General features: G+C 40.2%; 1 protein-coding gene across 1 annotated transcript; it reads left to right on the plus strand.

Annotated features, from left to right (window-relative positions):
- Positions 1 to 7,138: 7,138 nt before the first annotated feature.
- On the plus strand, positions 7,139 to 17,786 carry LOC132778002 (serine protease 27-like). Its single transcript, XM_060780589.2, has 6 exons — positions 7,139 to 7,306; positions 8,659 to 8,685; positions 11,875 to 12,040; positions 14,030 to 14,304; positions 14,906 to 15,084; positions 16,492 to 17,786. Exons 1-6 carry the CDS (start codon positions 7,255 to 7,257, stop codon positions 16,729 to 16,731), a joined length of 939 nt encoding a protein of 312 aa, XP_060636572.2. The 5' UTR covers positions 7,139 to 7,254; the 3' UTR covers positions 16,732 to 17,786.
- Positions 17,787 to 18,260: the final 474 nt, after the last annotated feature.

The raw sequence follows: 18,260 nt of genomic DNA on the forward strand, positions 1-18,260 counted from the left end.
CTATTTGCCAGTTATCAATCAGACTGGTTGCTATAATCTTAGGTTTTTTTTATGTTTAACTGCAACCCACCTTTTAAATTTTTCTTTCTTTCAGCTTGGTTAGAAGGCTGCTCAGCTGCTCTTCGCTTTCAGCCATCAAAGTGGTATAATCTGCATATCTAAGGTTGTCAAAGTCCAGTATAGATAATATGTAGTTGTGAGTGATAACAGAAGTCAGTAGGGAAGTCTAGCATATCTGGGGCTAAGCACTGAGTCCCGGATATGTATAGTCTGGATTCTATCAACGGGAGCATGGAAGCTTCTTAGTGAAAACAGAACTTTCATCAATGGGATGGGTGTTTAGCAATGTTAGGATAGAGAGGAAACAATCAGAGACAGCTAATCACCTCTCAACAAAAGATTCCCCCAGGCACTAACAAGCCACACCAAAAAACTGCCAGGCCATCAAATGCTAATCAAGGTGGCCAGTTGAAAAATTCACACCTAATTCCAACAAACAAGAGTTCTTTGTCCCACCCTGGAAATTCCACAGATATATAAACCCAATTTTCCTAGTTCCAACAGAACTCAGAACTTCTGAGGATACTTGCCATAGATGCAGGTGAAATGTCAGGAGAGAATGCTTCTAGAACATGGCCATATAGCCCGAAAAACCTACAACAAACCAATGTTAGGGCCCTTCTACACAGCCATTTAATCCTGAATGTCAAGGCAGAAAATCCCACAATATCTACTTTTAACTGAGTTATCTGAGTCCATATTGCCATATAATCCAGTTAAAAGAAAATAATCTGGGATTTTATTTAGCTGTGTAAGAGCTTAGCAAGAGCCTTAGTAAGAGATTTCTCAATAGAGAAATTGAAGTCTGTAAATGGGCTCATGAAATGCTCTAACGATTATGTGCTGAACTGCTTTCCCCATGTTTCCCGGTCTATTGTGTAGGGATTATGCAGATGGAAGTGGGTGGGTACGGGTCAGTTTTATATAACTTAATTTGACTGTCATATAATTCATAATTTGGGGGTTTCTTGATAACATTCTTACACATCACAGACTTTATGGTTAGCACAGTGGGTTAAACCGCCAGCTGCAGGACATCTTGCTGACTGGAAAGTTGGCAGTTTAAACTGCAGGTCGGGGTGAGCTCCTGTCATCAGCCCTAACTTTTGCTTACCTACCAGTTCAAAAACAGCCATGTGAGTAGATAAAAAGATACTGCTTTGGCGGGGAGGAAAAAGGCACCTCTGAAGACATGCCGGCAATTTGATTAGGAAAGCGTCCATGGATAACAGGCTCCTTGGTTTGGAAAAATGGAACACCACCACCTCCCCATAGCCGAGAAAAGCACAGCCTCCAGATGCCATAGATGAAAAAAAAGTGAGAAGCCTTGACTCTGTTTATTTACTGTCTGTCTTTGTTGTCAATGCTATCATGGCACTGAATGTTTGCCCTATATGTTCTCAGTAATCCGCTCTGAGTCCCCTCAGGGAGATAGAGCAGAATATAAATAAAGATTATCACCACCATCATCATATGCAGCCACTATTCCATATTCAAACAAAAAATCACTTGTAGGTAAAGCCCTGCAAAAGCTGCACCACAGAACTGTTGCAGAATGCTAACAGAGATAGGCCTGAGCATCAGGTATCCAAATTCCTATTAGTAAAGCCAATATTTAACGCACAAGAAGGGAAAGTCAGATGTGTAACTTATCAGACATCTACTCACATTGCTGTTACAAGATAATGGCAGACAGATGTGACTGCATTTATATTATCCTCCAGCAAGTGGCAGCAGAAGAAATACTGTTTTATATTTTCTAGCTTGCCTTCCATTAATTTGGCTTACTATGTACTGTATAACTTCTTCTGAAACTTTAGCTTCTGACCACAAATGGCGTCCCCTGAGTTTGGTGTTGGGATTATGAAAAATTTAGCAACAGTAAAAGGTTTCTGAATGCCTCTCATTTTTGGACATCTCTTTGCAACAACAGTATGGTGTTTACAGTGAACTTTGCAGAAAACACTTCATCTCTACTTTACAAAAAGGAAAAGCAAACTTTTTAGCATGCCTTGGAAATGTTGATTTATTATCAGTAAATGTTTTGATTTTTATACCTATTTTATATTCCTGTAATGACACAAAATGTCTTGGGCTGAAAGTGTAAGAAGGCCTGCTATATATGACGCAAAGGCAATGTCCCTCTTAACAAATCTTGCCAAGAAAACCCTCATTTAAGATTGTCTTAGGGTCATCTCAATTTAGAAAAAACTAACTCACCCACCATCAAATATATGATACTATGATAAAGGGTTTAGATAGATATACCCTCCGTTTTGCAATGTATTGAACTGCTCATCTTCAGCTCATAAACAAACAAAAATTGCAGATATGGAAATCATATGGTCCTTCAATTGTTGTTGGCCTACAATTCAAGCAGTCCTCCCCATTAGTAGTTAACTGATCAAGACATTCTGTAAAACTTCATATAGACTTTCAGTTATCTCAAGATCTTTGCTTATAAGCTTCTTTCAGTAGAATAGTTTGCTCACTTTTCTTAAATTATCTGACATGCATGATCAATATACCATTGTTAAACAAAAAGCATCTTGACCAGAGTCTATCATGATGTAACAGAATTGCATATTCAACAAAAACTGAATATGATGGATTGGTATGTACTCAGATTTTTAATGTTGCATTCACATTTTCTGTTGTTTGAAATTGTGATAAATGTGTGTTGCTCTCAGAGTCTGCATATTAAAGTTTCCAAATCCTATCACCGATCATAAATTCCTGTTGAAATTCTTCACCAATTGCAACTCAGTGTTTACCTTTTTATGTATTCATGTTTGAAAAACTGCATGGGACAGTTACCAGGGGCCTTTACTAAATTTCATTTTATTGATTTCCAGAGAACTTTCTACTTTCTTTAGGTCTTTTTGGATTCTATTTCTATCTTCCAATGTACTCTCCCAGTTTTGCATCATTATCAAACTTGATAAGGAGAGTAATGAGATCCTTCAGTCTAAAGTATATCTCTATTGATGATAACTCTGTGAACAAGGTTTTCTAATACATTTTAATATATCTGACAGCGTTCCCATCTACTGCACATTTAGACAAAATATTTGGGGGACGCTTGCCAACAACTTTGCCAAAATCCAGTTAAATGACATCCCGTATGTCTATAATTCTTGTCAGAACTGAAATGGTCCATTCTTTTCCTGTGAAAGCATATCAAGCCTTGTTGGTATGAAGTGCAGTGCTATTGTGCACATTACAAAGGTCACAACATAATGTACCATTGACAACAAAATTCTTTCTGTCAGTTTGAAATGCCAGTTCCTGGTGTTTTGTTTCTGGATAAATGGCGTGTTCAGTGTTCACTGGCCCACACCCTGGGCATGAGTTCAGCCTGCCATACAGTGTTATTGTTCTGAACAACCAAAACACAATCTGTATTCAAAAGATCAGTGTGTATCCCATGCTGCTCAGGATGTTTAGAGTTGTTGTCCAACCCATCTGAAGAACATCAGAATAGAAGAAAGTTAGTTTTGGGAAGCAATCTGGCTCAGAAGGTGTGATTCCCAAATTGGATGAAGTCCTATTGTCTTGTCATTTTACAAAGAATCAATGTGGGGATAACATTGGACTACCCTACAGGGTTGTAAAGAGTATTGAGATGATGGTTGTGGAGTCCTTTGATCACTTTAATGTCCTGTATTGAGATTATAGGTCTCCTGTTCAAGGTGGTGGCTCCCATGTCAGTTGATGTGTTTTGAAACAAATTTTGAAGGAGCTGTCTATAGCTCCTTTTAATCATTGCTTGAAAGTTCAAACTCAAACTCAAACTAAAATCCACTGTCCTATTTGAATGGATGCTACCACTAGCAGCCATCACCAACCATTTCCCCTCCGCATCCTCTTTGACTACCACCACAATTATGTATTTTTGCTGTGCCATTTCTCTCTCTTGATAGAATCTATCCATGTGGTCTTCCTCTTTTCGTATTGTTTTCTACGAGGGTTATCCGGAAAGTAAGGTTACAATTTTTTTTTAAAATACAAAGAGTGAATATATATTTTAAAAACTTACATGGATTATAGCATAAGTATTACATTTTTCCACACAATCATGATTCAGTTCAATACATTTTGTCATCCGTGGGACAAATTTTTGATGCCTGTGCCATAGAAGTTTCCCTCCATCTTTTTCAGCCACTTTGTCACTTTGATTTTCACCTTGTCATCGCCAAAAAAGTGTTTTCCACCCAGATGCTCTTTCAATTTAGTGAACAGATGATAGTCACTGGGTGTAAGATTGGGTCTGTGAAAGGGCTGACTTAAAACATATCAACCAAATGAAGTCAACAACTCTTTAGTTGCATGAGCTTTGTGAAAACTCCTACTGTCAGCATTCCATAATGTTGGCTTTGGATGGCTCTGCAAAGTTTCTTCATGGTCTCACAATATATTCCATACTCATTTTGTCACATGCTGTTTTGACATTATGTCCTCTCCATAAACCGATGGGCAGCATGAGCCAGCCAAGGGCAGTTGCTCTGCGTGGCCTACTCGCGCGTAAAGCACCTCGCGAGGTGCTTTACGCACGAGTAGGCTGCATGGGGCTGCGCCTCCCTTGGCAGGCTCACGCTGCCCATCTTAATTGAGAATATGGGTTGGCAATATATAACATGTACCATTTCAATGTAAAATATAGTCAAGGGGGCAGAGAGAAAGGAGAGAGCTAGAATAGTGAGTCACTCTGAATGAAAAGGCTCTTCTTGTCATCACCCAATTGTTTTCGGAAGGCCAGGGCAATTTAATAATGTTTCTGAACCAGATCTTGGTAGCGGGGCTAGATTAAGCGCTTCAGTGACTAAGGTCCATTCACACTTTACAATTATAATTCTTCTGCCCCAGCATTTGTTTTCTTAGCTTCATTGAACCTAACGGATGCTGCTGAGATTATTTAATATGAAATTTGAGCATTAGACTGTTATTTGGGTTCCTTGACATGTTCCTTGCAGTACTTTGGTCATAATCTGTAAACCCCAGTCCCAGGACCATTAATCAAAGGGCTCTTTTACACAAAAATGCGGAAGAAATCGGGATAAAGGGGTGCATGGCTAAATTATGGTTAATGAAAATGCATGAAGATTTGCATTAACAGCTGAAAAACGTGTTAAAAGGTGCGCTTAAAACCCATTTTCAGTCGAAAAATGTGCATATTTGCATGACTGTAAATCCCTGCTGTCAAGGAAAACACGCATATATCTGAATTTAAAATTCCGAAACAGCTGGTGAGGGTTGTAAACAAATGGCTCCACAGACACATAGGTGGCAAAATGAAAGCACGATTGGAAAGCACTTCCCATGAGAACTCTCTGCGACCATTTTCTGTTCTCATATGAAATTAAACATAGTTTGCATGTACACAGTGGGCACCAACATGGCAGGGAAGTGACCCCAAAGGGAATGGGGTTAAAGAGGGGAACAGTAAGGCAGCAGGAGGGTGAGGACAGAAATGACAAGAAATGTATGCGTCAGAATTGTGGGGGAAGATTTACTGGGACTGACAGTTCCGTATTTGGACTTGCTGTAAGGGACCACGATTTTTTGTCCCTTTTATTTGTCCCAGATTATGAGGCTGTCTGGAAGCACCCACAAACCACTGAAAGATCTGATCACAGAACTGGATTGACTTTGCAACTCTAAACTAGGTTACATTTAAAAAGCCCAACACCATTACAGTACAGTCAGCTCTACATATTCATTATAGTTATGAGCACAAAACTACAGTGAAAATAAAACAAAATAAAACAAAGGGAGGAGAAAAGCACATGAATGAGATAATTGCTATTTTTTAACCTAAAAGAACATCTCTCTAGGTCTTCCAGGATAACTCTGTGGTTAATTTCCTTTGGAAGCTGAACATGAAATTGCATCGAAGGACCTAGACTGAGGTTCTTAGATTCTTAGGGAGCCTTGTACTGCTGAACTGCTGACCTGAAGATTGGCTGAACTGCTGATCTGAAGGTTGGCAGTTCAAATCCATGAGATGGAGTGAGCTCCTGTCTCTAAGCTCCAGCTCCTGTCAACCTAGCAGTTAAAAAACATGTAGATTTATAGGTACTGCTTTGGCGGGAAAAAGCAAAAAGACGCGCCAAGCAATCTTGCTGGCCATACAACCAGGAAGTAACAACACAGGCTCCCTGGCTTGAACATGGAGAAAAATGCACCTCCCCAGAGCCAGAGATGAGTACTGCCTCCAGAAGTCGGAAATGAAAGGAGAAGCCTCTGCCTTTGTTTGTGTTTGTCTGCCCCATTGTATATGATTGTAAAAACATTGAATGTTTGCCTATGTATGTAAATGCTGTAATCCACTCTGAGTCCCCTAGGGGAGAATATAAATAAAGATGATGATGATGATGATGATGATGATTATTATTATTATTGAGAACATTTTTAATCAAATCCATGAATAACCAAATCCTCCAAAGTCAAATCACAAATGTGGAGGGACGGCTGCAATTTTTGGGAGAGGGGTTTAAGAAAAAGATCCTCATCATCTGAGTATCTAAGTCGTTGCTTGGTCAGCTTTTGTTGAAATCTGAATCTCCTTGGTCACATGCCATTGAAAGGTCAGTCCCAGCCCTCTTGAATTGTGTCTGGAAATAAATGAGTAGGTTGTGGTTCTTTACAAGTCTTGAAGGGAGGGTTTCAGTGGGTTTCTCTTTTCTCTTTGTTCTGATTTATAAACAGCACTGGGGAAATACTTGGCTCTTTCCACAACTGTAAAGGAGCAGGAACTCTCTTATTCTTTGTGTATTGAACTACTATAATATTCTTATTATGATTATGTTTATTTATACCCCACTTTTTCCCTCCACAAGGAGACCCAAAGTGGCTTTTCTCTTTCTCTCCTTCTGTCTCATACTCGACTCCAACCACCCTTCCACCACGAACCTGCTAGAGACAGAGGTGGGTGTAGAAATGGCTCATCTTCCCAACCTTGAAAGTAGGCAGATACGCATAAGATGCCCAAGGGTGTGGTAGGGAGGCAAATACCTTTAAGGGCTTAAGTTGACAACTTCTCTTGTATTGAGTAATACTCCTTTTCTATGATATTCTGTATCAGTCCTGCCAGTGCCAAACAGTGTCTTGCCATATCAAGGAAGCCAGCATTCTCTTTTTTTGCTTTCCAAGTCAGCTGGCATCAGGGTAGATTAATTCAGGGCAGCCGGGACTATGCTGACTTTCTTTTTTGCTCCGATTGTGCTGTTTCTCCTATTGATGAGAGGTGAGCCACTTGAGTGGGTGAGTGTGTGCAAAGAAGAGCAACTTGTTTGTAAACACCATATTTTTTTAAAGGCAGAAAAGTAGAGTGTGTATATGTGTGACTGAAGATAATCTAGAAGTTTGAAATTGTGTGGATTGTGTTGAACTGTAAGATTCAGCAGCCCTAGCCAGCATTGCCACTAGTGATGAACTCTGGGAATTGTAGTCCAGCAGCATCTGGAGGCTGCTGGAAGACCTTCAATTCTCCCTTGATCTAGAACAGAGCTTTCCAAATTGTGTGTAGATGTATTATGTGACTGGAACAAGAAACCTGTGTGAAATAAGCAAGAAATCATATATTTTAGAACAAATAAATGAAAAATTTCATGAGATGTATTGTGTACCCATATACTATTTATGTATTTGTCTATATTTCTTATAAGGGGTTGGCTTCACCTCCAGTTTGCTAGTAAAACTCAATTACTATGTCACAAAATGATGCATGTCTCAAAAGTGTCTCACCAACATGAAATGTTTGGAAAGCTCTGATCTCGATAACCCTCTGGGAACCATTTCTTTTTTTTGTTGTTGTTCCTATTTTCTGCCCTGAAAACCTTTTTGGCAGTTGTAATTTTTGTCAGGAAATAAGAAAGTTTTGCTTTGAAAAGACTGGAAACAGAATACCAAAATGTGATTGCTTTTGAACTACAACTTGATAGCTGTTGTCACAATGATTCTTTTTCTTTCCTTACTTCAGAAGTGTTATAAAATATTTTTCCCAATGTTATTATGTTATGGCAGTACATATTATCATTCTATGGAATCCATAATAGCCACAAATATGGTATTTCTCTATATTGAGTACAGACAGGAATCCTGGCAGTGGGCCAGTATAGTATAGTAAAGATGTAGTGTAAGTGTAGTTAAGATGTGTTCATATGACAGAGTTGGGAAAATATTGTTTCCTCCTTTCAGGGCCATTCTGTGCAGATTTTCTGGTCTTTCTTGTGTGGTAGAAGAAGCTTCATGAGAAATTCATAGCCTGGAATGAAATGGTTTCTGCCTCTGTATGTATCATGGGAGGGTTGAGTAACTGTTCTTTTGTTTCTGGATATAATGCTAGTGAGATTGGAGTTTCGTTTGTGGTCACTCTTCAGACAGATCTATTATGGTGCTTGCGGAGAAATTTTTGGGTGAGTCTTTGTTGGTTTCAGTGATCTGCCTAAATTGGATACTGCTCAGAAAGAGGCACACAATTACTTTATTTGGCATTTATGTGCTTGTTGATAGAATGTGGTCAGTTGTTTGAGAGTAAGGCAGAAATGCACAGTTGCACGTGCCATTCCTTGACTTCCATCTCTCTTTCTCTTGTAGGTGCTGAAAATAGTTCTGCTCAAACAGGTGAGAAAGGTTTCTTGGCAAAGGACAGGCAACCCCACAGTATGGGACCTGATTCCAAAGAGGATTTATGGGGAAAATGCTATTTTTGTCTGATTCCCATTTGGTTATTTTGCAAGATATCTTGGGTCCTAACTCTGGGAAAAGGCAGGGATGCTATTACCATTCCTACTCCTGTTATCATCTACCAATCTGTCTGTCTGTCAGCCAGGGTACTGAGTGCATAACAACTATCTCTCTCACACAAAACTCCACCTCATCAAAACATTGCATGTTTTGATTAGAGATAGGAAAAGTTAAAAAAAATACACACTACATCTTACACAATCCCTCTGTGAATGTGACCATGTTGGTTTCAATCAACTGTAGAAGAGGCTAAGGTTTTGAATTGATCCCTCTTGTGAGTTCAAATTTGTTTGTGAATCCTAGCCAGGCAGTAATTTCAAAACAAGTTTCTGTTATATGTACAAATCTATGCATTGAGTAATGCCACATACATAATAGATTCTTGTATCTGTTCCAAATTGCACTTTAGTTATATGTCCCAGCACCAGTGCACTCGTTTCTGTATGTCAGTGTTTCTCAACCTTCCTAATGCCGCAACCCTTTAATACAGTTCCTCATGTTGTGGCAACCCCCAACCATAACATTATTTTTGTTGCTACTGCAATTTTGCTACTGTTATGAATGGTAATGCAAATATCTGATATGCAGGATATATTTTAATTCACTGTACCAAATTTGGCATAAATACTCGATACGCCCAAATTTGAATACTCGTGGTGTGTGTGTGTGTGTGTGTGTGTGTGGGGGGGTGTTGCTGATTTTGTAATTTGAGAGTTGTATATGCTGGGATTTCTAGTTAACCTATAGTTAAAGAACATTCTCAACTTCATCAAAATGGAACTACAAATAGACCTTGACATTTGTGAGTTGTAGTTGCTGGGATCTATAGTTCACGTACAATCAAAGAGCATTCTGAACCCCACATGATAAAATTGGCCTTGTTCTATCGCACGCTGGGCTTGAAATGAATTGCTTTTAAAACAGGACGTGCAACTTTAGCCCAGCGGGAAGCCAGGGGGCCCGAAGAGAAGTTCTCAGGATTTTCACCACAAACAGTCTTCAGAGGGCTTGTGAAATATAATAAAGTCTTTATTGGTGAACAATGAACAGAAACTTCCTTTGTCTTCAAAAGGTTAGACAAATACTTCCAGGCTTTTGTGCAACTGGTGGCTTCTAACTGTTACTTTACTCTAAAGGAAAATCCCTTTCCAAACTTCTCCCAGAATAACTGTGATCCTAAACCTAACTGATGTGGATCCACTACCAGGCTGAACTGCGTCTCAAAACCGAGTGGACCTACCACTAGGCCTGTAGTCACTTAGGTGGGGTTCTGGATGTTTAAAGCTGTTATTCCCTCTGAAATTCCTCGGGGCTGTAAGGCTGTTTCCCTGCAAATCTTTGGGAATCTTTAGATGCTCTAAAGACTGTTCTCCCCCGGGAGGTCTTAAGGGTTGAAGCCTTTGTACAGGAGAAAGTCTGTACACGTCCTGTACATTGACTTCCCTTGCTGAGACTGACTGAAAATGGCTCCCTTCCCTTCACAATTGTCCTGAACAGGGGCGGAACCAAAGTTAATGATGATGGACAGGGGGCCTGCCCTATAACTGCAAACTTTAACAGGAAGCCAGCCACCCTTCTGCAGAATCCCAAGCCTTGGGCTGCAAGCAAACACTTAATACAAGGCAAATAAAGTGGGAGCTTCTGGTACAGCTGTACCACCACAGGCCCTGTCTTTAAGGGACTCGCTAGCATGATCCTCCCTCCAGCTTCACATGCTCTCTCTCACCTGCACATGTGCACCATGCTGCCATGCGCTGAGCACACCTGCTCTCCCCTCCCTGTTTGGAGTCTCAGAAGCAGCTCTCCCTTTGGCTGAGAGGCTGGCCAATCACAGCAGAGGAGGGCTTTTGGTGAGAGGATTTGCTGCTTGTTTCCAAAAAGAAAGAGAAGGACAGGGGGAGAGATCTTCAGCCTTCTCTGCCAAAGGGGTTCCTAAGACCATCAGAAATATCTGTTTTCTGTTTTGGCAACCCCTCTGAAACCCTCTGAAACACTACCCTTTTCCTCTGTCAATTCATTATCACAGTTGCTCTGATTTATCTTGGTAACCTATGTGTTGTGTGGATTCAACTTTTTGCAAACAAATCAAAAAGCACTCTGATTTAAAATGGCACTATCACAACATTTAGATTAGTTCAGGAATTCTAGGTATTTTTTAAAACTGCATGCCAAAAATACACCCAGTCTGTTCCAAATACAGGTAGAACTAGAATGTGAACAATGGAACTTGTCTGCCCATCTAAGGACATTTTTAAATGGAACATAAACACTGTAGTCTATCTACCTATCTGTCTGACAAGTGATTCAACATTGGTGCTGATTGATCACCTTTATTCTTTTGCAGTCCCTTTCTGGGGCTTCTTCCTAGTCCTACAGAGAAAATGCACAATCTTGCATTTTATATGCATGCACAAAACTCACAAAAATCCTGGGTGCCGTGGTTAGCACAGCGGGTTAAACCACCAGCTACAGAAAATCTTGCCAACAGGAAGGCTGGCAGTTCAAACTGCAGGTGAGGTGAGCTCCTGCCGGCAGCCCTAGCTTCTGCTCACCTAGCAGTTCGAAAACAGCAATGTGAGTAGATAAATAGATATTGCTTTAGTGGGGATGTAAAAGTTGCCCCTGAAGACATGTTGGCAATTAGATCAGGAAAAAGGTGTCTATGGACAACAGGTTATTCGGTGCGGAAAATTGGAACAACAGCACCTCTCCATGGCTGAGTTGAGCACAGTCTCCAGATGCCAGAATGAAAAAGAGGGAAGCCTTGCCTCTATGTCCTTTCTTTCTTTGTTGTTAATTGTATAACGGCCTTGAGGGTTTGCCATAAAATGTATTCTGTAATCCATTCTGTGTCCCATTGGGGAGATAGAGCAGAATATAAATAAAGTGCGTTATTATTATTATTATTATTATTATTATTATTATTATTCCTGTGAAGATAAAAAATATCTAGGTGAAACATATGTGACCCGGATTTTCTTGACTTTACTATACCAAAGCTGATGTTTCCTAATATTACCTCTGCTCTGTCCCATGTTTCTTATACTTCACCCAATTCTTTTGCAGTCTGTGGCCAGCCCCAAGTGGCCTCTGCTCGGATCATTGGGGGCAGTAAAGCCAAAGTAGGGGCATGGCCGTGGCAAGTTAGCCTGCGGAAAAACAGAGAACATTTATGTGGTGGGAGCTTGATTTCAAACCAGTGGGTGGTAACCGCTGCTCATTGCTTTGATGGGTAAGTAGAAAAGAGCATATTATTAACACACACACTGCTTTGACCACCTCCGCAACAATTAAGTCAATAGTGACCTGACATGATCTGATTTACATTTTAAATTTACAAAGTGATATCTTCCTCCTAGTCCACTGCGTTGGGAACTCCCTTTAGCCTTAGTCAGCGTAGTCCCTGCTTATGTGCAAAATTAGTGGCTTTGCACAAAAAATGCCTTGGAAAAGGTGTTTTTGCTTTAAAAACACAAGTAGATATTCAAGCAGAATTTATATTTTTGTGTACAAACATCCTCTTTGCACAAAAATTCCTCCAGCCCCAAAATAGTACACTTTTTTGCATGACAAACCTATTTATGCTTCTACCCAAAATAATTTACGGAAACATTTAAGGATGTATGAATGCAAAAACACTGTCCATTCCTTGAGTTTCCTTGAAGCTGAGAAGCAAGTAACAACAAGGTATTATCCATCTCTTTGTTCTCACACTCCACCTACACAAACTGGCATTTCTTTCAAGTTTCTGCTGATTCATACTGTTTTCTTGGTGCTAATATTATTTCTCTTCTCGCCTTTCTTGAGTTGACCTCAGTCATTCCCCAGACACATAATAATGTTTGCTATGTTGGCTGGGTGCATTTTGTTTTGTTTGCACTTTCAACATTAGTTTGCCAGCAAATGTCCTTGATGTTCTCTGGGGCCATACGGGGTACTTTCCTCATGTTTTTGGTCTCAGATGTCCCAGGACATGTCTTTATTAGGGACAGGAAAACACTGCCTCTTGTTTTTATTTATTTATTTATTTAAAAAGTCTCTCTGTGGCCTAGAATGATTCAGGGGGCTACAAACATGGCAAATTGTCCCATATCCATACAAAGCATTTAGCGACATGAGCGTCCGTGGCCTTCCAAGTTCTCCTTGGAGACTAATGTAGGCCCCTAGCATCCCATGGTTGTCCACACATAGAATCATAGAATCATAGAGTAGGAAGAGACCTTGTGGCCATCCAGTCCAACCCCTTGCCAAGAAGCAGGAAAATTGCATTCAAAACACCCCTGACAGATGGCCATCCAGCCTCTGCTTAAAAGCCTACAAAGAAGAAGCCTCCACCACACTCTGGGGCAGAGAGTTCCACTGCTGAACAGCTCTCACAGTTAGGAAGTTCTTCCTCATGTTCAGGTAGAATCTCCTTTCTTGTAGTTTGAACCATTGTTCCGCGTCCTGGTCTCCAGAGCAGCAGAAAACATACTTGCTCCCTCTTCTCTATGACTTCCCCTCACATATTTATACATGGCCATCATCATGTCTCCTTTCAGCCTTCTCTTCTGCAGGCTAAACATGCCACTCCTCATAGGGCTTGTTCTCCAGACCCTTGATCATTTTATTCACCCTCCTCTAGACACATTTCAGCTTGTCAACATCTCCCTTCAATTGCAGTGCCAAGAATTGGACACAGTGTGATTCCAGGTGTGGTCTGATCAAGGCAGAATAGAGGGGTAGCATAACTTCCCTGGATCTAGATACTCTTATTTACGCAGGCCCAAATCCTATTGGCTTTTTTAGCCGCCACATCACATTGTTGGTTCATGTTTAACTTGTCCACAAGGACTCCAAGGTCTTTTCCACACATACTGCTGTCAAGCCAGGCATCCCCCATTCTGTATCTTTGCATTTCAGTGACATGAATGCAATTTTCCTGCTTCTTGGCAGTGGGTTGGACTGGATTGCCCTCGAGGTCTCTTCCAACTCAATAATTTTATAATATACATCTGTCACTGAGATAACATTTGTTCAGCAAACATTCAGGTGATGGTAAAACAAGACGCCCATCATGATTAGTGCTATTGTCAAGATATGTCAAATGCCAAGTGTGCTGCCACACAGCTACATTCAGTACACCAGTTCTTTTCCAAAATTTCCTGCCAAATCCTGGTCAAGGATTTGAACTCTGGTCCTGACAGTGGGTTAGATGCTTCTTCTTCCTTGTTTCTTGCAGGCCACTGAATCCAGCTGAGTACAAAGCAAATCTAGGAGAATATGAACTTCCCAGACCATTTCCCAGTATGGTCTCAGCCTCCGTCAGCCAAATCATAGTGCACCCGTATTATGCTGGATCCGGTCTTAGTGCTGACATTGCCCTGATGAAGCTGGAAGAGCCTGTTCAGTTTTCCCAAACAATAATGCCAATCTGCCTTCCAAATTCTTCAGACTCTGACCGTTTTTCTTCAGGGATGACCTGCTCTACTACCGGCTGGGGAGTCTTCATTGAAGGTAGCAAAAATTCGTTTTTGTAATTCATGAAAAGTGTTGTGCTTTCGGTGCTCTAAGTGCCAGAAGGAAGAGAACAGAGTTTGGAAAAATTAGGTTTTGATATAACTCTCAGCATGTCTATGCTGAATTTGGGATTCTTGAAGTTGTAATCCTAAAAAGTAACTTGAACTAATTTGAATTAGCTTTCACTACCAGCACTCCTTGATAACCTTATGGTTCAATGATATTTCTCTTTTATACTTTAAATAACAAAACATGTTGATTCCATGTCATGAAATAACATTTCTGAGGGATGATGCTTGCTTCAGAACTTGTCCAACTATCACAAGTTGTATTCCAAACAAAATAACTATGATCTAGAGCTAGGAAAGGTTACATTTTGGACTATAAGCCACAACCCCCCTGCTCAGCATAGGCACTCAATGCTGGGTAGTGGAGTTCCAAACGGTATTGTTTCCAAACTTAGAGATAACAGCATATTCTCACAGAATTAGTTTTTCTGATTTTTGGAGAGTCAATAGGGGGTAAACAACCAATTCATGTTTCGACAGAAAATAAATCTGTGCCCTATCTCTGTTTTCTTTTTCTTTTCTTCTGCCAGGACAGGAACTTGTAGCTCGCACACTGCAGGAGACTGAGATACAGATTGTAGATATTGAGGAGTGTAATGAAAAATTCCAGAATCAATCAAGCCCATTTGCTGTTCCAGAGAACTACACCTTGATTTATAAAGACATGATTTGTGCTGGGGATCCCGAAGGAAAGAAGGACAGTTGTCAGGTACGCATCTAATTATTTTCTTACCTATGATATGGCAAGTTGTATTATTAGTCATTAATACAGAGGGGTGTGTTACTATCCTAAACAATATAGTTTCACTCCTTATTCATTATATATATATGTCTTTTTTAGTAGCTATACATAGCTAAACAGGCATTTATGAACACACAGGCATCCATGGCTAATCTGCTTTATCATTGTTAAATCCTAAAAGCATCCACTGCTTTTAGGATTTAACAATGATCCTTTGCAGCCATCATGGGGTGTGTATTTATTTTAGCAGAACCTAGATGCCTAGCCTATAGCCTCTGGTGGCACAGTGGGTTAAAGCGCTGAGTTGCTGAACTTGCTGACCAAAAAGTTGCCAGTTTGAATCCAGGAAGTGGGGTGAGCCCCCGCTGTTATCCCCAGCTTCTACCAACCTAGCAGATTGAAAACATGCAAATGTGAGTAGATTAATAGGTACCACTTTGGCAGGAAGGTAATGGCACTCCATGCAGTCATTCCTGCCACATGACCTTGGAGGCGTCTATGGGCAACGTCAGCTGTTCAGTTTAGAAATGGAGATAGACACGACTATACTTAATGTCAGGGGAAAAAATTACCTTTACCTTAGATTCTTTCTATGTATTTTATCTTTCAGTATGTCTGGGCAGTTTATTAGCTAAGAAGAACAGCATAACTGTTAGGAATGTTGTTCTACGACAGGCAGTATACTTGCTAAGTTTATCTGAATTCATTTTATTCTCTCTGTAACTCTCAACTATCCAATCAAAAGAAATACAATCAAAGGAATTGATTTCATATGCCATCTCTTGTGTATGATATCCAGTCAGAACCAAGATCTGAAGATATGCTGACACTTGCAGTACAGAATGTTTGCCCACCATTCGAGTTTTATCAGCCACTACATCTTCTTGGTGATGATGAGGATGGGCATTAGCATTAGAATTAACTTTGTTTATATCTCACCTTTCTCCTGATAGAGATTCAAGGTGGCCAACATCCACCCAATCTAATACAAATCTAAAACAAAATAAATAAATCAAAAACAATTAAATATCATTGTGTGGATATAAAGTTAAAATACAATAAAGACAATAAAAATGCATTTTAAGCTCACCACCCACCCAAAATCCAACCCACAACCTCCCCAGCAGTGTTGATAGATACCCAAGTGTTCTCATCTCTTAGCTTTTTAATATTTGAATAGGCATTTTGCCCAGGTTTAGGCTTCTACTAGTTTCTCAATAATATATACAGACACATTCTATTTTATCTTTTGCATTATGTTTTACACCCTGTATTGTATACTCTGTTGATTACACTGTGTAGTAAAAAAAATGGTCTGCAATGTTGCTTTTAATTCCATCTTTCGTTATGTCCCTGTTCTCTTTCCCCTTTTAGGGTGACTCAGGGGGACCCTTATCTTGCAAACTGGATAACACATGGTTCTTGGCTGGAATAACAAGTTTTGGGGCTGGATGTGGGAACCCCTTTCAACCTGGTGTCTACACACGCACCTCCTCTTTCATGGATTGGATTCAGGATACTGTGGCACAGAACGCAGCCCCCTGGAGTCATGCCAGTTGTGCTACATTCTTCCTTTTGCCCCTTCTGTTGATCCTGAGCAACACTCTTGTGTGACTCACCCTGCCTTCATAAGAAAGTTGGTTGAGCCTCTGTATTTTCCAAAAAGGGACCACTTTTGGCATTTGACACCTGGATGTGAAAGCTTGGTCACCTTCTGAAGGACTTTTGCCGTGCTATCTCGATTATGAACATTTGCATCCCCTCACCAAATCTGCATATTTTGTGTGACATTTTCACTAATATACACAGCTGACAATTGATCATAACATACTACTTTATTACAGAAGAGAATGAATCCACTTTAATCTGGTTTCTGCCTCCTGCAGAATTCTGGGGTTTGTAGTTTATTGAGGCTGTTAAAGGTTCTTCCCTAAACTATAAACCCCAGAATTCTTCAGGCGGCAGCAACCGGATTTGAAGCATGTTTAGCCTGAAGAAGAGAAGGCTGAGAGGAGATATGATAGCCATGTATAAATATGTGAGAGGAAGTCACAGGGAGGAGGGCGCAAGCTTGTTTTCTGCTTCCCTGGAGACTAGGACACAGAACAATGGCTTCAAACTACAAGAAAGGAGATTCCATCTGAACATGAGGAAGAACTTCCTGACTGTGAGAGCTGTTCAGCAGTGGAACTCTCTGCCCCGGAGTGTGGTGGAGGCTCCTTCTTTGGAAGCTTTTAAACAGAGGCTGGATGACCATCTGTCAGGGGTGATTTGAACGCAATATTCCTGCTTCTTGGCAGGGGGTTGGACTGGATGGGCCATGAGGTCTCTTCCAACTCTAGGATTCTATGATTCTGTGATTCTATGAAGTGGATTCATTCTCTTCTGTGATGAGTGGTGTTGTTAGGTGTTGCATATATCTTCAAGTCATTGTGTGCAGCCAGTAATGGCAAGTGCTTCTAGAGCCCCAGTTTCGATGGAAATCTTTCCTTACGTCATTGCCCGCAAAAATTTAAGAGGCTCTCATTATACTAGGCAGCATTACATGAGTTGTAATGTGTTTGTCAGTGATTACACTTTGGGAATTTTTGCAAATGTTTATGAAAAAAAAAACTTTCTCTTTTATGGAAAAGCAAACTTTCCTTCCCATAAAACATTGTATTTTGAAATGTGAACTTTTCCCACTGAAGTGGTTTTCTTGTGTTAATTAAACTTTTCACAAAAAGTCACCAAATGTGAAAGTATCAATTGATTATTTTCTTGATGAGGTGTCTTAGTTTATTCATGAAAACTGGTAAGAATTATTCACATCCCTGTTGTGCCTTCTTTTCGTAGCAACTTCCAGATGGACCAGCAGATGGTGCCTCAAGTCAAAAGAAATCATTTTTATTGTGTGCATTCAAGTTGTTTCCATGATGTTAAGGCTATCAGAGAGTTTTATTGCTAATATTTGTTCAGTGGAGATTTGCCTTTGTCTTCATCTGAAGCTGAGAGATTGTGGCTTACCCAAAGCCACTAAGTAGGTTTTCATGGCCAAGTTATTTTATTTATTTATCGTATCAGGAGCAAACCAGACAGTTGTACTGTAGTTTTTTTTTAAAAAAAAAACAAAGCAAAACAAAGCCTTCCACAAAGTTTGCAAA

The sequence above is a fragment of the Anolis sagrei genome, chromosome 6, assembly GCF_037176765.1.
Source record: "Anolis sagrei isolate rAnoSag1 chromosome 6, rAnoSag1.mat, whole genome shotgun sequence".
In the NCBI taxonomy this organism is placed as follows: Eukaryota; Metazoa; Chordata; class Lepidosauria; order Squamata; family Dactyloidae; genus Anolis; species Anolis sagrei.